This window comes from Alexandromys fortis, unplaced genomic scaffold, assembly GCF_014885135.2.
Source record: "Alexandromys fortis isolate MF-2015 unplaced genomic scaffold, M_Fortis_MF-2015_v1.1 scaffold_197, whole genome shotgun sequence".
Taxonomy (NCBI): domain Eukaryota; kingdom Metazoa; phylum Chordata; class Mammalia; order Rodentia; family Cricetidae; genus Alexandromys; species Alexandromys fortis.
The window spans coordinates 1,349,333-1,365,796 of NW_026068072.1; the positions used below are offsets into that span (position 1 = coordinate 1,349,333).

Below are 16,464 nucleotides of genomic sequence, written 5' to 3' on the forward strand. Positions count from 1 at the left end.
CCTGCTTTAGATAAGTCTAAGTCCATCCCTCATTCATTCATTCATTCATTCATTCATTCAACAGCGCTCTTACAGTTGAAAGGGCAAGGGAGAAGGGTGCTGGTCCTCGGAGGGTAGTCAGTACGCTGCTTCTTCAGCCCTGTATGAGAGCACCCCGAGTTTCCCTACTGTTTTGGTAGATTATAGAGGGAGCTATTCAGCCCTCACACTGCAGATCAGCAATCCACAGCCTTCGCATCAGAGCCAGTGATTTCTGCTTCCCTACACCCCACTCCTCTGCTGTTGCCCTGGCAACAATACAATCTCTGACCCTGCTGTCAAGGACAATGGTGTCTCTCTTTCACATTCCTACTTCTTTGTTAGAAACTGTTTGTTTTTCTCCCCCAGGTAAGGCTTGGGTTTCTAGGAAGCATTCTCAAGGCTCTGCCTCTTACATCTGAGATCCCGGTGCCCTTTCTGTAGGCCCTGGGGACGGATAGTCAGTAACAAAGGCTTGTCCATGGGGCCTGGCAAGGGAAGATGTCCTGGGCTGTGAGGGGACCAGGTCTCCTTCTGCCAGTATTGTTGCTGATAGAAGGGCCACCGCGGGAACCATTTGCCTCTGGGGACTGAAGTGAGTCCTTGCAGGTTGACCACGGTTGTGTCCTCTGCATATCTGGGTCCCCCTGGCTTAGGGAGGTGCAGAGTCAGTGTGCATTGTAGTTGAGCCACAGCTTTGGATGTGGGCCGACATGGGTTTGAATCCTACCTCTGCCCCACGGGAAGCCAGTTCCTTGTGCGAAGCTTCCAGCCCAGCAGAACTTGGAGAATGTGCGTCTCTGCGACCAACGGTACCACCCGTCTCCACACCTTGTAAAGCTACCTTACTTTGTTTTCTAGGAGCCAAGTTGGGTGTTAGGAGGTGGCAGTGATGCAGGTAGGTGCAGGGGAGCACCCTCACCTTGGACTGAAGAGGAAACAGCTGTCTGACTGGCCCCTTACAGTGTGTCCCCTGCATTCCAGCCATCATGGAGCCGTGTGTGTGTGTGTGTGTGTGTGTGTGTGTGTGTGTGCGCGCGTGTGTGTGTTTAGGACTGGGACTGTTAAGCGACAGGAACCATCTGTCAGGAAGAGAGCACAGTAACCTCAGGAGCTCCTTTATTGCGGTTGCAAAGGGTCAGCACTCTGTGGGCATGCTTGCTTTTCTCTCTGGCGCTCATAACTCTTTCTACATCATCTCCTGCCACATTTCCTGGGGCTGGAAGGAGGTGATAAGAGGCCTGGTTGTTTTCTTCTGTTTAAGGGTGAGCACTGGACTACCATGTCACAGCAGTGGTCCTTACGCTGAACATTTGATGAGTCAGTCTAGGCAGTGATCTTCCCCTGTGAAGGAAGCTTAGCTCACGTCAGGCTGAGGGCAGCAGTAACCTGTGGGTGTTAGTCAGGAGGCAATCTGCCAGGTGCATCACATCACAGCCTTCTAGATTTATTTTTTTTAAAATATTTATTTACTTATTATGTATACAATATTCTGTCTGTGTGTATGTCTGCAGGCCAGAAGAGGGCACCAGACCTTATCACAGATGGTTGTGAGCCACCATGTGGTTGCTGGGAATTGAACTCAGGACCTTTGGAAGAGCAGGCAATGCCCTTAACCACTGAGCCATTCTCCAGCCCTAGATTTATTTTTGAAAGACAGGGTCTATGTACCCCAGTTGGCTTAGAACTTTGTGTAGCCCAGGCTGGCCTAGAACTCTCTGTGTAGCTCAGGCTGACCTAGAATTCTCTGTGTAGCCCAGGCTGGCCTAGGACTCTCTGTGTAGCCCAGGCTGGCCTAGGACTCTCTGCGTAGCTCAGGTTGGTCTTGAATCACATCGATCTTCCTAAATCAGACTCCTGGGGTTACAAATATGGGCAACCATGTCCAGGTATATCACAGCCACTTAACAAAAAGTAGTAGTGTCTCCACTAGGGACTATGACTTCTCAACCAGTTCCCATCCCTAGCCCTCTGGCCTGCAGTACAGAGTAGGTCCCTTCCAATGCATGTACCTGAAGTTTAAGGGGAAGTGGTTGGCTGTTCCCAGTGCCAGTCTTGCCACTGTGCTGTCAGTGGGTACAACTCATGTATGTTTGTCGTGTAGCGTGTAGGAGCCACGACTAAGCGGGCCTTCAGTTGGCATTCTTCCCCCGTCGCCTGCATGGTGCCTTCTGATAGTGGGAAAGTCAATCGTCCAGGGAGGAATTTCCATTTCAGGACCAGGCTGACATCTCCGAGTCCTGCAGCCACTTGAGGGTATATACATGATTAGCGCTTGCTGGAGTGGCGGGGACTCTTGTCAGGTAGTGCCGTGCCCCAGTGCGCGGTTCCTTCATCCTCACCAACAGAGTCTTATCGAGTTCCGGAAGCCAGCAATGGCAGTAGCAACAGCCTGTGGTGTTTTGTGGGCCTGGGTGCCTTGCTGGCCAATGACTCATAAGAAGGTATCCTACCCCTGGTGTGGGGGGTTTCACAGACTCCCTGTGGCTTCTGGGAGTCTTTCCACCATTGCAGGCCACCTTTGCTCAATTTCTTTAACTACTGCTTTAACAACCCATTCTCCCTTTCCATTAGCCCAGTGTGCTGGAGGATTGTAATGTAGGTGAAAACGCCGTGGGACCTGGTTGTCCTCAGTGTTTACGGAGCGAGCCTCCTCATCACTGCCAGCTCTCTGGGCTACAAGTGTACATGTCCTCAGGGTCGGACACCCTACCTGTTGCTTGCTGCCATGGCACTGCTTCTTAGAGGGCTACACGGTACCGCACAGGGCACATCTTCACAGACATGGGTCCTGCACCAGTACTGTAAGTACACATAGATTCGCACCCTTGCTTCTGCCGTTGGTCTATGGTGGCTGCACTCAGGGGCAGACCTCTCTCACATGTCTGGACTGCATACAGAAAATAGGGCATTTCATAGGAAAGCCCGAAGTTTTAGCTGCTTTCCAGCTTAGTCTGCTTCACCTGTGGCCAGACTTTGTTTGAACCCAGGGACTAGCCTTGAGGGTGGACAGCCTGTATTTTAGAAACGGCACCTGTTTCTTGGTTTCCTGGAGGACTTAGTGGACTGTGGTTCACACTGGATTCCATTGTCTATTCCTGTCCTATGGAGGACATCTGCTGTCCTCACTGTGGCTGACCCTGTACCTGCCAGTCCCCTTTCCTGTGAGGCCATCCACAATGGTTCCATACATAGCCTAGCTCTACTACAGACTATCACAGGCCAAGTCTCCTGAGTCAGCTCTATCCACGCTGCTCTGAACTCAGCCCACAAGGGGACTCCTTCCTCTTGTTTCCAACCACGTGGTGTCCACGCTCTGTACTGCGGCAGCCACTCACGCCTGTCTAGTCCCTTGCTGTGCGGCAGTTACAGGACAGACAGCGTCCCTTTCACTGTCTTCTCTGGTCTAGTTAAACAGGGAGGCTCAGTGGCTTGAAGGACACTGGTCCTCGCACAGCCCACATGACATTGCACAGAAGAGGCTTGGCCAGATAACTCTGGGTGCAATTCTTCACTGGCTTTTATTGCCACGAAGCTGGGGGCGGGTTCCACCCACTGATGTGTTTCCACACTATATAATGATTTCTGTGGCTAGCCGTGATTGGAATCAAACCCCAGTGGGGTTGTCTTCTCGCTTTCATTCCGCCTTAGCCCTCTGAGCTTCCAGCACACAAGGGCACAGGGTAATGGGGCACACATGTTTAGCCCATTTCACAGGGACCTTAGCCGGTTCATTCCTCTCCTACAACAGATCCTCTGCCCCACTTTAAAAAAATCAAGTTATAGAAATGAGGACAGCTTGAGCAAGGTAGGCCATGGAAATTCTCCAGACCTCCCAGGGGGTCCCAAACACCTGCAGCCAATACTCCAGGCCTCCCAGGGGGGTCCCAAACACCTGCAGCTGTCTGCTTCCACAGGCATAGGCTGATGTAAAATTTCCTTAATAACCTTGTTGGGTTATTGCCACACTGCCATAGGCCCCAGAGCACTGCAGCAAGCCTGGCTCTCCCACCTTGACTGAAGTTTGTTCTCACCCTCATTCCTTTAGGTGCGCCTACGTCTCCTTCCGATGCTATGACACCTTTCCCCCGTCACATCTCTCTGTGGTGTGTGTGGGTTTAAGTGTTCACGTAGTGTATGCACTTGGGAGTGGGGTCACACATGTATGGAGTTGCGCGTGAGGTCTGAAGTCAGCTTTAGGGGTCTCCTCCCATCACTCGCCCCCTTCCAGGAGGCTTGGCTACTTACCTTCATCTACCACATCCTTCATCTACTGCAGTTACTAAAGGACAGCTTCATGGAGGATGAAGCCAGGAGACCCCACCAGGTGACACAAGTTAACACAGGGAGACAAGGCCACCTTAGGCCTCCAGATGCGCTGTGCAGGAAGGACCCAACTGTCCCTAAATGTCAACCATGAATCTAACGGCAGTTCATGGCAGGCCCACACAGGAAGCCAGTCTGCATCTTCCAGCGTGTCAGGGTCCTGAGTGACAATGACACACAAGGAAGGCCAATTTCAGCTGAAAGAGGACAAATGCAGGCAGTGGGCTCCCGCAGCTGAACCCAGGACCAGATCCTTTGTCTGCGGAGGGCATTGTTGGGATACTTAGCAGCCTAAGGTCTGCAGACTCGATACTAGAGAGTGCTGATCTTAAACTCTCGATTTTGACGTGCTACGGCACAGGGAAAGGCGTTCTTAGGAAATGTACGTTGGTATATTAATGGGAAGAGGGTTAGTATCAGGCCTGAAAAATGGCTCCCATTGCTGTGCCTCTCTGTAGCTGTGGGTATAGACATCTGTCTACCCACTCATTGGTCTAATGTCTCCCATGACTAGATGTCTGTGAAGGGGTTGGGAGTAATTGTATTTATGTTTTGTACACAAAACCCACACATCTCAGTCCTGAGCCCGAGTATGTGTCTCCCTCCAAGGCCTGAATGACTTGGCTGATGTGGCTGATGATGCTGAGGCCGGGGAGCATGTATGGTTGGCCCTGGGCCTGAGGAATCCCATGCTTCCTCAGCAGAAAGAGGATCCAGTGGGCCAGTCCTAGATAGTGCGGGGTTACGGGAGGATGCAGGCAGAGGGGGAGTGTTGATAATGCTCAGATCTCAGCTTGGGCGATAGAGGAAGGCACGGGGCAATGCTCATGGGTGACCTCAGAGGCAGGTCCTCGGCGCAGGATCAGCCCCAAAGGACTCCTTGTTCTCTGCTCTCAGCTGGAAGAAAATATGTGTGGTTGGTTTAAAGCTGCAGTATTGGTGATCACCCATCGGCCTTGGGGAGTAACCACTCTGCCTCTGAACACGCTCTTGCACACACAGTGCACATATATTTGAGGGAGAGAATGGCCAAACGGAGGTGATAAAACACTTGTGTTTGCGGAATCTGCACAGACATCCAGAAAGTCTTTGCGCTACATTTTTACAATGTAATTGGGTAAAAAGAAACAATACCACAATGGTCAGGACCGACATCCTCCTTCTGCAGAGACGCTGCCTTTGCCGTTGTCATCTCGGGAGTTTTCTTACCTCGCGGGTACTCACCCAGTGCTGTGTATTTCCTCATCTGGTCTTCATGAGAAACCCTTGAGGCTGGAGCTGTGGAGCCGGTTCAGGGCTGAAGAGCACACACTGCCTATAACTCCTGCTCCAGGGGATCTGACAGCCTCTCCACGCTTCCACAGGCACTGCACACATGGCACACACACACATTCGCACATACACACACATATGTGGCATACACACATACACACAACACACACATTCACACACATGCATGACATCCACACAAACACACGACACACACATTCACACACACTCATGGCATCCACACGACACACACACATTCACACACACATGACATACACACATACACATGGCACGCACACGCACACACATCCACAATACATGACATACACGGCACACACACATGCAACACACATACATGACACACATAACATGGCATACATATACATGTGGCATACACACACAGCGTGCACACACACATGACATATATACAGAGACTTAAAAATGAGTCTTAAAAAAAGGCCACCCCACCAGGACCCTCTGAGGAAGATTTATGGCTCTGTCTGTAAGTCTTTCAAGGACTGAAAAGCTTGAGGAACTCACTGGGAGCTACAGCGCCAATGCACAGCAGAACCAGGCCCTCCCAGCTTTCCCAGCGGCTAGTGCCCTTCCTGGAGGGGATGGAGTCGGGAGATGGCTCAGTCGGTAAAGTGCTCACTGTGCAACACTGGGGACCCAAGTGTGATCCCCAGATTGCAGCTTCTGATCCAGCACTGGGAGCAGGTCCCTAGGGCTTGCTGGCCAGTCAGCCTCAACTAATAGACAAGACCCTGGTCCCAATGAGACCCTGCCTTGACTGGAGGGTGAGCCCTGGCTTCCACATGGGAGTGTGTGTGAGTCCACTGACAGGCTTACACACGCGTACATGTATCCCATGGGGTAGCAGTAACAGCTCTTAATAACTGACTATGTGTGGTCACACACTCCAGACTCTTCACGGGACACCCTGGGACAGGATCTGTCTGCATTAGATTGTAGCAAGCCCCATTGGGTGGGTGCCAAGTGCCCCTCCCTTAGAGGACTGCTTCCAGAAGAGAAAACCAACTCTGCATGCCATTCCTGCATTATTTATGAGTTTTCATTAATATGCAAATTTCTTTCCATTGATTGGCTTGCCCGGCATGGTTCCCCCGGGCTCCTGAATCAGGACTGCTGCGCTATCTTGTTTAGTAATTCTCCAACCGTGGGCACTCTCTAGCTGCCAGGAGATCAGAAAATCCTCAGAGCGTGATGAAGCAGGGTCGCTGCCATCTGCCCAGGACTCCCACTGCCCGAAGCTCTTCTGAGCCCAGGGAATTGCTAAGTGGACCTGAAGGCCCTGGGTCTCCAAGCTGGAGGGTGAAGTTTGTTTGCACTTCAGCTGGGAGGCAGAGATGGGAGAATCTTCAGACTCAAGTGGATGGAGCCCAACCTCTTGTTTTCCCTCAGTCTTGGGACTTTATGATGCAGGCAAGGTCACGGGGCTTCCTCTTCTGTGGAACTTTTCAAAAGCCAGGAAGCCTGCTACGAGGACTTTAGGCCTTTGTCTTGCATCTGAGGTGATGTTGTGGGGTGTCACTAATCCCTCTTTGACTACCGATACTTTGGGAGACAGTGGCACAGACTATGTGGCCGTGTACCCAAGCAAACATTTCCTCAGATAGCCTTCTGAAGTGGGTGTGGCTAGGCTGAGGAAATGTTTACCCTCAGCATTTAATAACTGCTCATCAATCTCTGTCCCTCATCAGACTGTGGTCCAGGAGCCAGGGGCTGATGTTTCCTTCCTAGTTGTGCCTCCTGCATGAGCACTGCCCACAGTGTGAAATAACAGGCAGATCTTGGCTCCTGATAGAACACCACCACGGAGTCTTGAAATCTAATGTCTCCTGGTTATGTGTGTCTAGCAAATTCCACTGTATGTCTCCCGCAATATTTCAGAAAGACGACTGGAAGTTTTTGCTTTGTGCATGGGTCTCCCCAGCATCTAACAGTGGCCTCTATCTGCTAGAGCCGGTCCATTTAGCAAGATCACAGCTTCCTTAATTAGACTTATCAGACAAAGGCAAAGTCGTCTCTTCCCAGGTGTTCCCAATTAACTCAAGGGCACCTCCAGTCATCTCTGGCTCCCCCTGCTCTGGGATCCTGCCTGGGAGCATCTTGGAAGAAATGTAATTATATTCTGGACACATAGAGAGATCTGAGATCTGAGCCAGCTTGTTCCTCTGCTCACTCCATGCAGAGTCCTAGGGAAGTGTGTGTGTGGGGCACACAATGGGAGTGGACATAGGACCAAAGTCTCCAACACTGGCCTTCTCATAACCTCTGTTTGAGTTTATAGAGACAATGATGGCCAAGGATTTGATTTGATTTTTGACCAGATTGACTCTGGTGGGGGGGCGGGGGGGGCGGTTATCTGCCCTACAGGCCCTTCTCACAGGCAGCTTACCCGTGTCCCTGCAAACCACGCTCCACCTTCTCCCAGGACAATCTTAGGGTACAGATTGATTCTTCTTCTGTTTATCCTCCCCTGTTGCTCTTCAGATAAAACCCAAGCTTGTGTGTGTGTGTGTGTCTATGGTGCGTGTGCATGTGTGGGAGTGTGTGTACATGTGTATACACGTGTGCATGTGTGTGTGGGTGCCAATAGACTCAGGGCTGGCTGGTGATCAACACGGGATGTCTCCCCCTATTGTTTTCCATCTTATTGTTTGAGACAGGATCTTTGAGTCCAGAGCTCACTCTTGGCTTTACTGAATGGGCCAATGGGTCCCCAAGAACTGCCTGTCTCTCCTCCCTAGCTTTTGGGATACAGGCATGAGTGGTTGTACCTGGCTTTTACGTGGGTGTTAGGGACCTTGGGTGCTCTTGGTTGTGCAGCAAACATTTTACCTATATCTCCCTGGCTGGGGTTGTAGCTCACTCCTTAGACTACTTGCCTAGTGTGCATGAAGCCCTGGTTTGATCCCCAACATTGTATAAACTGGGTGTTGTGGTTTGAACTTGCCATCTCAACATTAGGGAGGTGAAGGCAGGGCAATCTTAAATTCAAGGTCATCCTTGGCTACAGAGTGAGTTCAAGGATAGCCTGGGCTACAAGGAACCCTGTCTTAAAATAAATCATTAAGACATTGGAGCCAGATGTTTATATCTAGGCAGGCTTCTATCACATGCCTACAGTGACAATCTGGTCATCTGTGGGGACCATAACTATTGGAACTCCAACAAGTGTGACAAGATTCTCCCCGGGATTCAGAGGACTCTCAGGCTGTGGCCCTTGTAGCAGTGTGGTGATTTGAATAAGAATGGCCCCCATGGGTCCATACATTTGAATGAATTATCACCAGAAAGTGGGACCATTTGAGAGGATTAGAAGGGTTAGGAGGTACATCCTTGTCACTTTGAGTGGGCTCAGAGGTTTTAAAAGCCCATTCCAGGCCCTGGTCTGTCTGCCTGCCCCCTCCCTCTGCCTGTGGACCAGGAGGTAGCCTCAGCTACTGCTCCAGCACCACGGGGGCAGTCATTCTCCTGACATGATTATGATAATCGAATATGACATGATAATGACCCTGGAATGTAAGCAAGCCCACGATTAAAGTTTTTTCTTTTATAAGAGTTGCTTTTGTCATGGTGTTTCTTCACAGGGACAGAACACTGTCTCAGACAGGCGGGATGACAGCAATGGGGGAAACTTTATGGATGTTTGGACAGAAACCTACACAAGATGGCATTCTTTTCTCAACCTGCTATCTGAAGGATGCTGACCTCCGCCCCCCATTCTTCACAGCTCGCTTCCCTCCAAAGACCACTCTGCCGCCATCCAGCACCTGATGGGAGGGGAAGTTCCTGAAATTATCCAGGTGAGGACCAGAGAGTTGGATGCCCGAGCTCAGCTCCAGCCTGATGGTAGTCCTCTCCCAGCATCATCTTCCCTTCCCTTCCTTTGGCTCCAAGTTAGTCTTGTCTTGTTCAAGGACACAGTTTCTTTCCAATTAGTAACAGTATCAGCTGTTTTCTCAGGTCCATGGTCTTTTCTGAGTTGCATGTTTTGGGAAACCTGTATTAATTGTTCAATAAGTCAATCTCAAATTTGGTTGCTTAAAGTCACAGTAGGTGTGTGGAATCTCATTACTTCCATGGGTTGGCATTCAGGAATGGCTTAAGCAGTTGGGTTGGGATTGGAGCACAGTGAAGATGCAGGCCTGAGCTGCAGTGACATCTGAAGACTGGATAGGCTAGAGGACCACCTTCCACGAGGCTCATTTCTGGCACTTGCAGGGTGGTGCTGGCTGCTGGCTGTTGGCAGACCTCAGATCCTGGTCTCCAGAGAATTGCTCCAGTGCTTACACAGTAGGTGGCTGACTCTGAGGGAAATCAAGAGGCATGAGACAGAGGCTGCCATTTAAAAAAGATGATTGCATTTTAGAAGTCACAGGCTGACGCTTCTGCTGGTAGTCATCCAGGCCAGCCCTGTAGGTACAGGAGAGGGGACAGCAGATTGTTCCCTGGCCTCCGATGACTCATGTTTCTCCCACAGGCACTCCCCTCCCTCAGTCCTATCACATCAACTCAAAGCCAAAATCAATTTATTAATTTATTTTAATTTCAAAAGACAGAATCTCATTAATTTATCTCTGAGGGCCCTGACATTATCTGTGTAGACCAAGTTGGTTTCAAATTTACTGTGATCCTCCTGCCTCTGCGTCCAAGTGCTTGCTCATTATAGGCGTGTGCTGCTAGCCTGGGCAGAGTCTCGGAATTGAAGCTGGTTACTGGATTGAAGGGACATTCAGCAGCAGCAACAGTGGCACAGCAAGAGGGCATCTGGGTGGACCCCCTCTAAAAGGGAGGGGCAGGAGACAGAAGGTCTGAGTGGTGGGAGACAGGAGTCCTGCAGGTCCCTGGTCCATGCCAACCTCAAAACACATTGGGCACAAGTTGACAGTTTTTCTTTTCTTAAGAAAATTGGTTCTCAAGGCCTGAAAATAAACATATCTGGCTCTTGACCTATGCATCTGGGTTTTGACTTTCTGCTGTCCTTCTTCCCTCTTTGTGAAGGTGGCCTGTGTCTGCTAACCAGATGTTTTCTCTGCTACTTTCTTACCACTGAACATTGAGGAATTTAAATCTTCTCCTATATTTTCTTCCCCCCATGCCTCTTACTTCCCATTCTTCCTTCTCCCCTATTCCTCCTCCTCCTCCCATTCCTCCTTCCCCATTCCCCCTCCTCCCCCATTCTTCCTCCTCCTTCTCCCATTCCTCCTCCCTCCTCCTCCTCCTCCCCCATTCCTCTTCTTTTCCTTCCCTTTCAACTTTTCTCCCTCCTTTTCCTTTCAGTCAAGATCTCACTGCAGAACCCAGGTCGGCCTCAAATTTTCAATCCTCCTGCCTCAGCTCTTCAATTACTGGAGTTTCAGACAAAACAGGCGCCACTAAGTAAACATCCTCTTCCCAGCACATTTTAAATTCTCTCAGCCAAGCTCACTGAGTTTCTGCCGGTATACGTAAGTGTGTGGGTCTTTTGTGAATCTTGGGGCGCAATGCACTGGGTGAGGTCACACAGACCTATCGACATGAGCTTTTTCTGGCTTGGGGTCTTCATAGGGAAGCCCAAAGCAGCAGAAGGCAATAGCTGTTACAGTTAATAAAAGCTGTGTGGTTTGACCAGTTTGTGGTTGGGTACACTGTGAGTCTTTATGAGTCATTGGTAAAGATTTTACACACATCCCAAATGCATCTTTATGCTCACTTTCCTGACAATGCCCAGAATTTTTCACATTTTAAAGGGCAATGTCTGACTTTTGTAGCTACGTGTCACAGTGGCACACACCTTGCAAAGCCAGCAAGTCCTTGTTCCTTTTTGTTCCAGTCACTCTCTCCACACATCTCTTGCCTCTTACAATGTTACCATATGCAGGAGGAGGCCGCTTGTTCGTCCTGGCTGCCCAAAACCAAAATAACCACACAGAAACTGTATAATTAAATCACTGCTTGGCCCATTAGCTCTAGCTTCTTATTGGCTAACTTTACATCTTAATTTAACCCATTTCTATTAATCTGTGCATCGCCACATGGCTGTGGCTTACTGGCTAAAGCTCCAGCCAGCGCCTGTCTCTGGCAGCTCCATGGCATCTCTCTGACTCTGCCCTTCTTTCTCCCAGCATTCAGTTCTGTCTCTCCTGCCTACCTAAGTTCTGCCCTGCTATAGGTTCAAAGCAGTTTCTTTATTCATTAATTGTAATCACAGCACACAGAGGGAACTCCCAACATCAACCCTCGGTGCCACCTTCAGTCAGGATGCCTATAAACCACCCGCATGGTGGGTGCCTTGCTTTATGTCAACTTGACCCAAGCTAGAGTCCTTGGAGAGGAGAGAGTTTTCAATTAAGAATACGCCTCCATAACATCAGGCAAGTCTGTAGCGTATTTTCTCAATCAGTGGTTGATGGGGGAGGGCCCAGGACATTTTAAGTGGGGCCATCCTTGGGTCCTGGATTCTAAAGGAAATCAGATTGAGCAAGCAAGCTGTGGGGAATAAACTAGTGAGCAGCACCCTCCATGGCCTCTGCATCAGCTCCTGCCTCCAGGCTCCTGCTCTGCTTGAGTTCCTGTCCTGACTTCCTTCAGTGATGAACAGTGATGTGGAAGCGTAAGCCAATAAATCTTTTCCTCCCCAACTTGCTCTTGGTCTTGGTGTTCATCACAGCAACAGAAACGTGACTAAGTCAGCCCATTAGACACTTTCCTCATTATCCAGGGGACAGTGTCGCTATCTGCCTCCTCCTTCCTGCAACATATGTATACACACACACACATACACACACGTACACACACCCACAACCACACGCACACACACGCACATGCACACACATGTACAGGCACATGCACAGCTATGAGCTAATGATCATATCATATCCGATAGGTATGAACTAATTGGATTCTTGTGAGAACAAGATCATAGGTCTACTCCCACCATGTGTGTTGTCAGAATCAGACACATGCAGTTCTGCCCACTACCCCCTCACTGCCCCTGCAACTCCAGGGATTACCGTCTTATTTCCATTTTACTAATGAAGATCAGAGAGGTAAGCTCCTGAGTGACTGGCCTGGATATGGACCTGGCTGTGTTCAGTTCCAGGGTTCTGTACTTTGATGACAAGTTCCATATATAGAATGTAAATCCCATTTCACTTGACAAAAGATGGAGCCCTCTCCATTTTTTTTTTTTTTTGGTTTTTCGAGACAGGGTTTCTCTGTAGCTTTGGAGCCTGTCCTGGAACTCCCTTTGTAGACCAGGCTGGTCTCGAACTCACAGAGATCCGCCTGCTTCTGCCTCCCGAGTGCTGGGATTAAAGGCGTGCGCCACCACCGCCCGGCCATTTTTTTTTTTCTTGAAGTTCATTGGTAAATAAGCTATTGGCTTACCCTGTGTGTTATCTGTGTGTTTTGCTTGCATGTATGTATATGTAACGTGTGTTTATCTGGTGCCCATTGAGGCCAGAAGAAGGCATGAGATCATTTAGTTGTTGGAGTTATAGATGGTTGTGAGCTGCCATGTGGGTGCTGAGAACTGAACCTGACTCTTAAACACCGAGCCATCTCTTTAGCCCCGAGGTACAATATATAGGCAGGCATAAAGAAAGACAGGCTTTCTGGGTGACTGAATTGCTTTTCACATGAGGACTCTTCAGAGGAGCCCTTACCCTCTCCAGTGCCACACCAGCTAAACAGAAAGATGGGGGCACTCCCAGAGTTCCCTTGGGGGAGTCAGGGCAGGCGTCTTCAATGCTGAAGTCACTGACTGCTGAAGGACAGTTGGGACGAGAGAGCTGAGATGCCGGTGCCAGCAGCGAAAGGAAATCTTGTGGTCACAGATCCTTCGGAAATTGCCGTTTTCTCTCCGCCCCACCTTGCCAGCGTGTGAAGTCTCCGGGAGGAAGGTGGAACAAGTGTGGATGTAGGACAAGATTAACTGAGGACGCTGGAAAAGACGGCATGTCCTTTTCCCTGACCTTGAGTAGACACGGGACTCAGGACTTGTCTCCTACTTGTGGCTGTGTTTGCTCAGCTGGAGAGTCCCTGGGCGGGGGGGTTCTCTGCAATTTCCTGCTATGGAGACAGAAGAGGCAGAGTGAGGAATTGCCTGGTATTTTTTTATTCACTGCAAATCTTCCCAGCAGGCCTTGGGGCACTGTGATTCCCTCCCAAGGCCGTATGGGTTCTGTGATTGGCTCCCCAGGTCACGGGGGCACTGTGAATGGCTCCCAGGCTAGATTCTTGGTCCCTAACTGTGAAGATCAATTTGATAGTTGACTTGACAGAATGTGGAATCATCCAAGAGACACCCAAGGGCGCTGCTGTGGAGAGGATTGTCAAGATTACGTAAATAGAAGTGGGAAGATCCACCTTAAGAGGGGCAGCACCATTCCCTAGGCCAGGCGCCCACACTGCTTCCTGACGTGGACACTATGTGACCCACGCTCCTGACGCCATGCCGCCCTGGCTGTGGTGGACGGCATCCCCGGGAACTCAAGCTCTTCTTCCTTTAATGTTTTCCTGTCAGTCATCTTGCTCTCCCTACACAAGCAAGTATCATGCCGGTCACCCCGGAGAGATGCTACTGACTGGGTGATGAGGCTCCAGGCTCAAGGAATTCGTGCGCTCTCAGGGGAACAGGTCAAGTCTGGTCGGACTGGTTATGTTCCCACAAGGACAGATGGTCACGCCAATGAGTTCGGTCCTTCTGTTTCTTGCTTCCTTTCTCGGCACATGAAGCCGTCCACCGCTAAGGCCCTCATGAGAGCCAAGCAGATGGCAGGGCAATGCTGCCAGACCTCTAGGCCTGAGAACCACATACACTTCTTACGTGTAAGAAAATCCCACTTCTGGTATTCCATCATAGCATCAGAGACTGACCGGAAGCTCTAGGTTTTAATCAGGGATCTGCTACTCCTTAACCCAAAGGGGAAACCATTTAGCAACTGGGCTGCCTCAGTTTCCCCAAGCTTCTGAGGAGAAAAGAATTCCCTGATTGAACTCCTTGTTGGATGATAATTTCTTTAGCTGACTTGTTCCTGCCCATGTGCAGGTGGGAGAGGCCCTTGAGAACTCAGGGGGCTAAAGCTGGGGTTACTTGTCCTTTTCCATTGTTGGGGGATGGGACTACTTGTTCTCTTGTCAGGATGGGGGAGGGCAGATACACAATGGCGTGCAGTTTAGAAGCTCCCAGCATGCTCTGTGCTTACCTCCACTTTACCTGCGATTTAGCCAGGGCTCCTACTCATGTTTTTAAAGCCTTTTTCTAGTGACCCGAGGCTTGGTGGCAGCTCAGCCTTTCTTGGACATCAGAAACCTTTCCTGGGATGGGGGAGATTCCCCGTGTCTCAGGCTAGCTTCTCATCTCCCAAGGTCCCTTGCAAATGGAGACGCGGTGACGTGGTGACTGTTATCTGCTGCCTCTGTGGTCCATCTACAGGGAGAGCTGCTGAAGTAGCTTCTAGAACTCCAGCCTCCTCCACAAGACTGGGGTTAGGAGGAAACAGCTCATCCCAGAGATGGTCTTCAGATGAAAACAAGACGATCTCTGGGATGTAGGTACAAAGCTTTTCTACCCACAACAGGTCGCTTCAGGCCCCTTCCCCGCCCGTGACATTTCCACTCCTCCTAGAGCCAGTCCTGACTGCTGGCAGGTGTTGTCCACTCTGGGGTTCCTATAAATGCGATTGAATAGCTTCCTCCATTTGTGTTCTTTCAATGCCCTTCCTTCTTTCTTTCTATGGTGACTAATACTTCCTCATCCTCTGCCCTCCTATCTCTGGGTGCCTGCAATGCTCTTGTCAAAGTTTGCAAGCAGACTTTTGTTTTTCAAAATGGTCTCTTACATTTAAATTTATTTTTTCATATTTTCTCACACACTCTCTCTCTCTCGTTCTCTCTCTTTTGAGAGACATTTCCACCCTGTAGGCCAAGCTGGCCCGGTACTCACCTGTAGTCTGGTTCTCAGTAACCACAGGATGAGCACTTGACATCTACACCTTCACTTTCTCTTTGTCACCTCCACTGTGGGTGACATGCTTGCTACCACATGACAGTCACTCAAAGTGTGTCCTTTCCAGACCGCAATTCTCCTTTAAGGCGAGGGAAACCGACATGACTTTAAGGCTTCACCGTGCCCTCCTGCACTCAGAAGGCACTTTAAGGTCTCCACTCAGTGTCCTGACCACGTGGTCACTTTGAGCTCCAGGAGGAGCTGGGCTTCACAGGACAAATCACCCCACAGAAGAGGGTCAGAGGCTACTCATTTCCTGAGGGCCAGCGCACCCTTTGGAGCACCAAGGGCTTCTTGGACCACCATATGGGACCGAAACAGACTCAGTGATTGACCAGACTGTGCAGTGCAGGCCCCTTGCACCTCCCCTTTAATCCCAGCATTCAGGAGGCTGAAGTAGGTGGATCTCTGTGAGTTTGAGGCCAGCCTGGGCTACAGAGCGAGTTTCAGGACAGCTAGGACTGTTATAGAGAAATCCTGTCCTGAAAAAAACAAAACAAAAAACAAAAAAGAAAGAAACCCTAAACGCTCACATCTGTCCCTTCTCTTTACCTGTTCTTTTTTCCAATGTGTCCATCCAATAGAACCCCCTCCTCTGCTTCTCTGATACTGAGGAAGCAGCTGGTCTTTTGTGGATTGCGTTGGGTGGGCTACTCAGTCTAGGGGTTAGTAACCCACCCGCAATCCAGTTATTCCAGGGTCTCGGAGGGGCGCTACCTGGAAGGGAGTGAGCTAAGACAGAAGAACGAGGCCAAGCAACTTTGTCAAGGCCTCAGTTTATTAGGGACGGGTTACAGTTTATATATGGTAAGGGATGAGGGGCAGGGTAC

General features: G+C 50.1%; 1 protein-coding gene across 1 annotated transcript in view; it reads left to right on the forward strand.

Annotated features, from left to right (window-relative positions):
• Positions 1 to 484: 484 nt before the first annotated feature.
• Cmklr1 (chemerin chemokine-like receptor 1) overlaps positions 485 to 16,464 on the forward strand; it is an 87,289-nt gene continuing 71,309 nt past the window's right edge. Inside the window, exons 1-2 of the mRNA XM_050121094.1 lie at positions 485 to 613; positions 9,231 to 9,446. Coding sequence (XP_049977051.1) covers positions 9,417 to 9,446 — 30 coding nt within the window. The 5' untranslated portion in view covers positions 485 to 613; positions 9,231 to 9,416. The remainder of the gene's footprint in view (positions 614 to 9,230; positions 9,447 to 16,464) is intronic.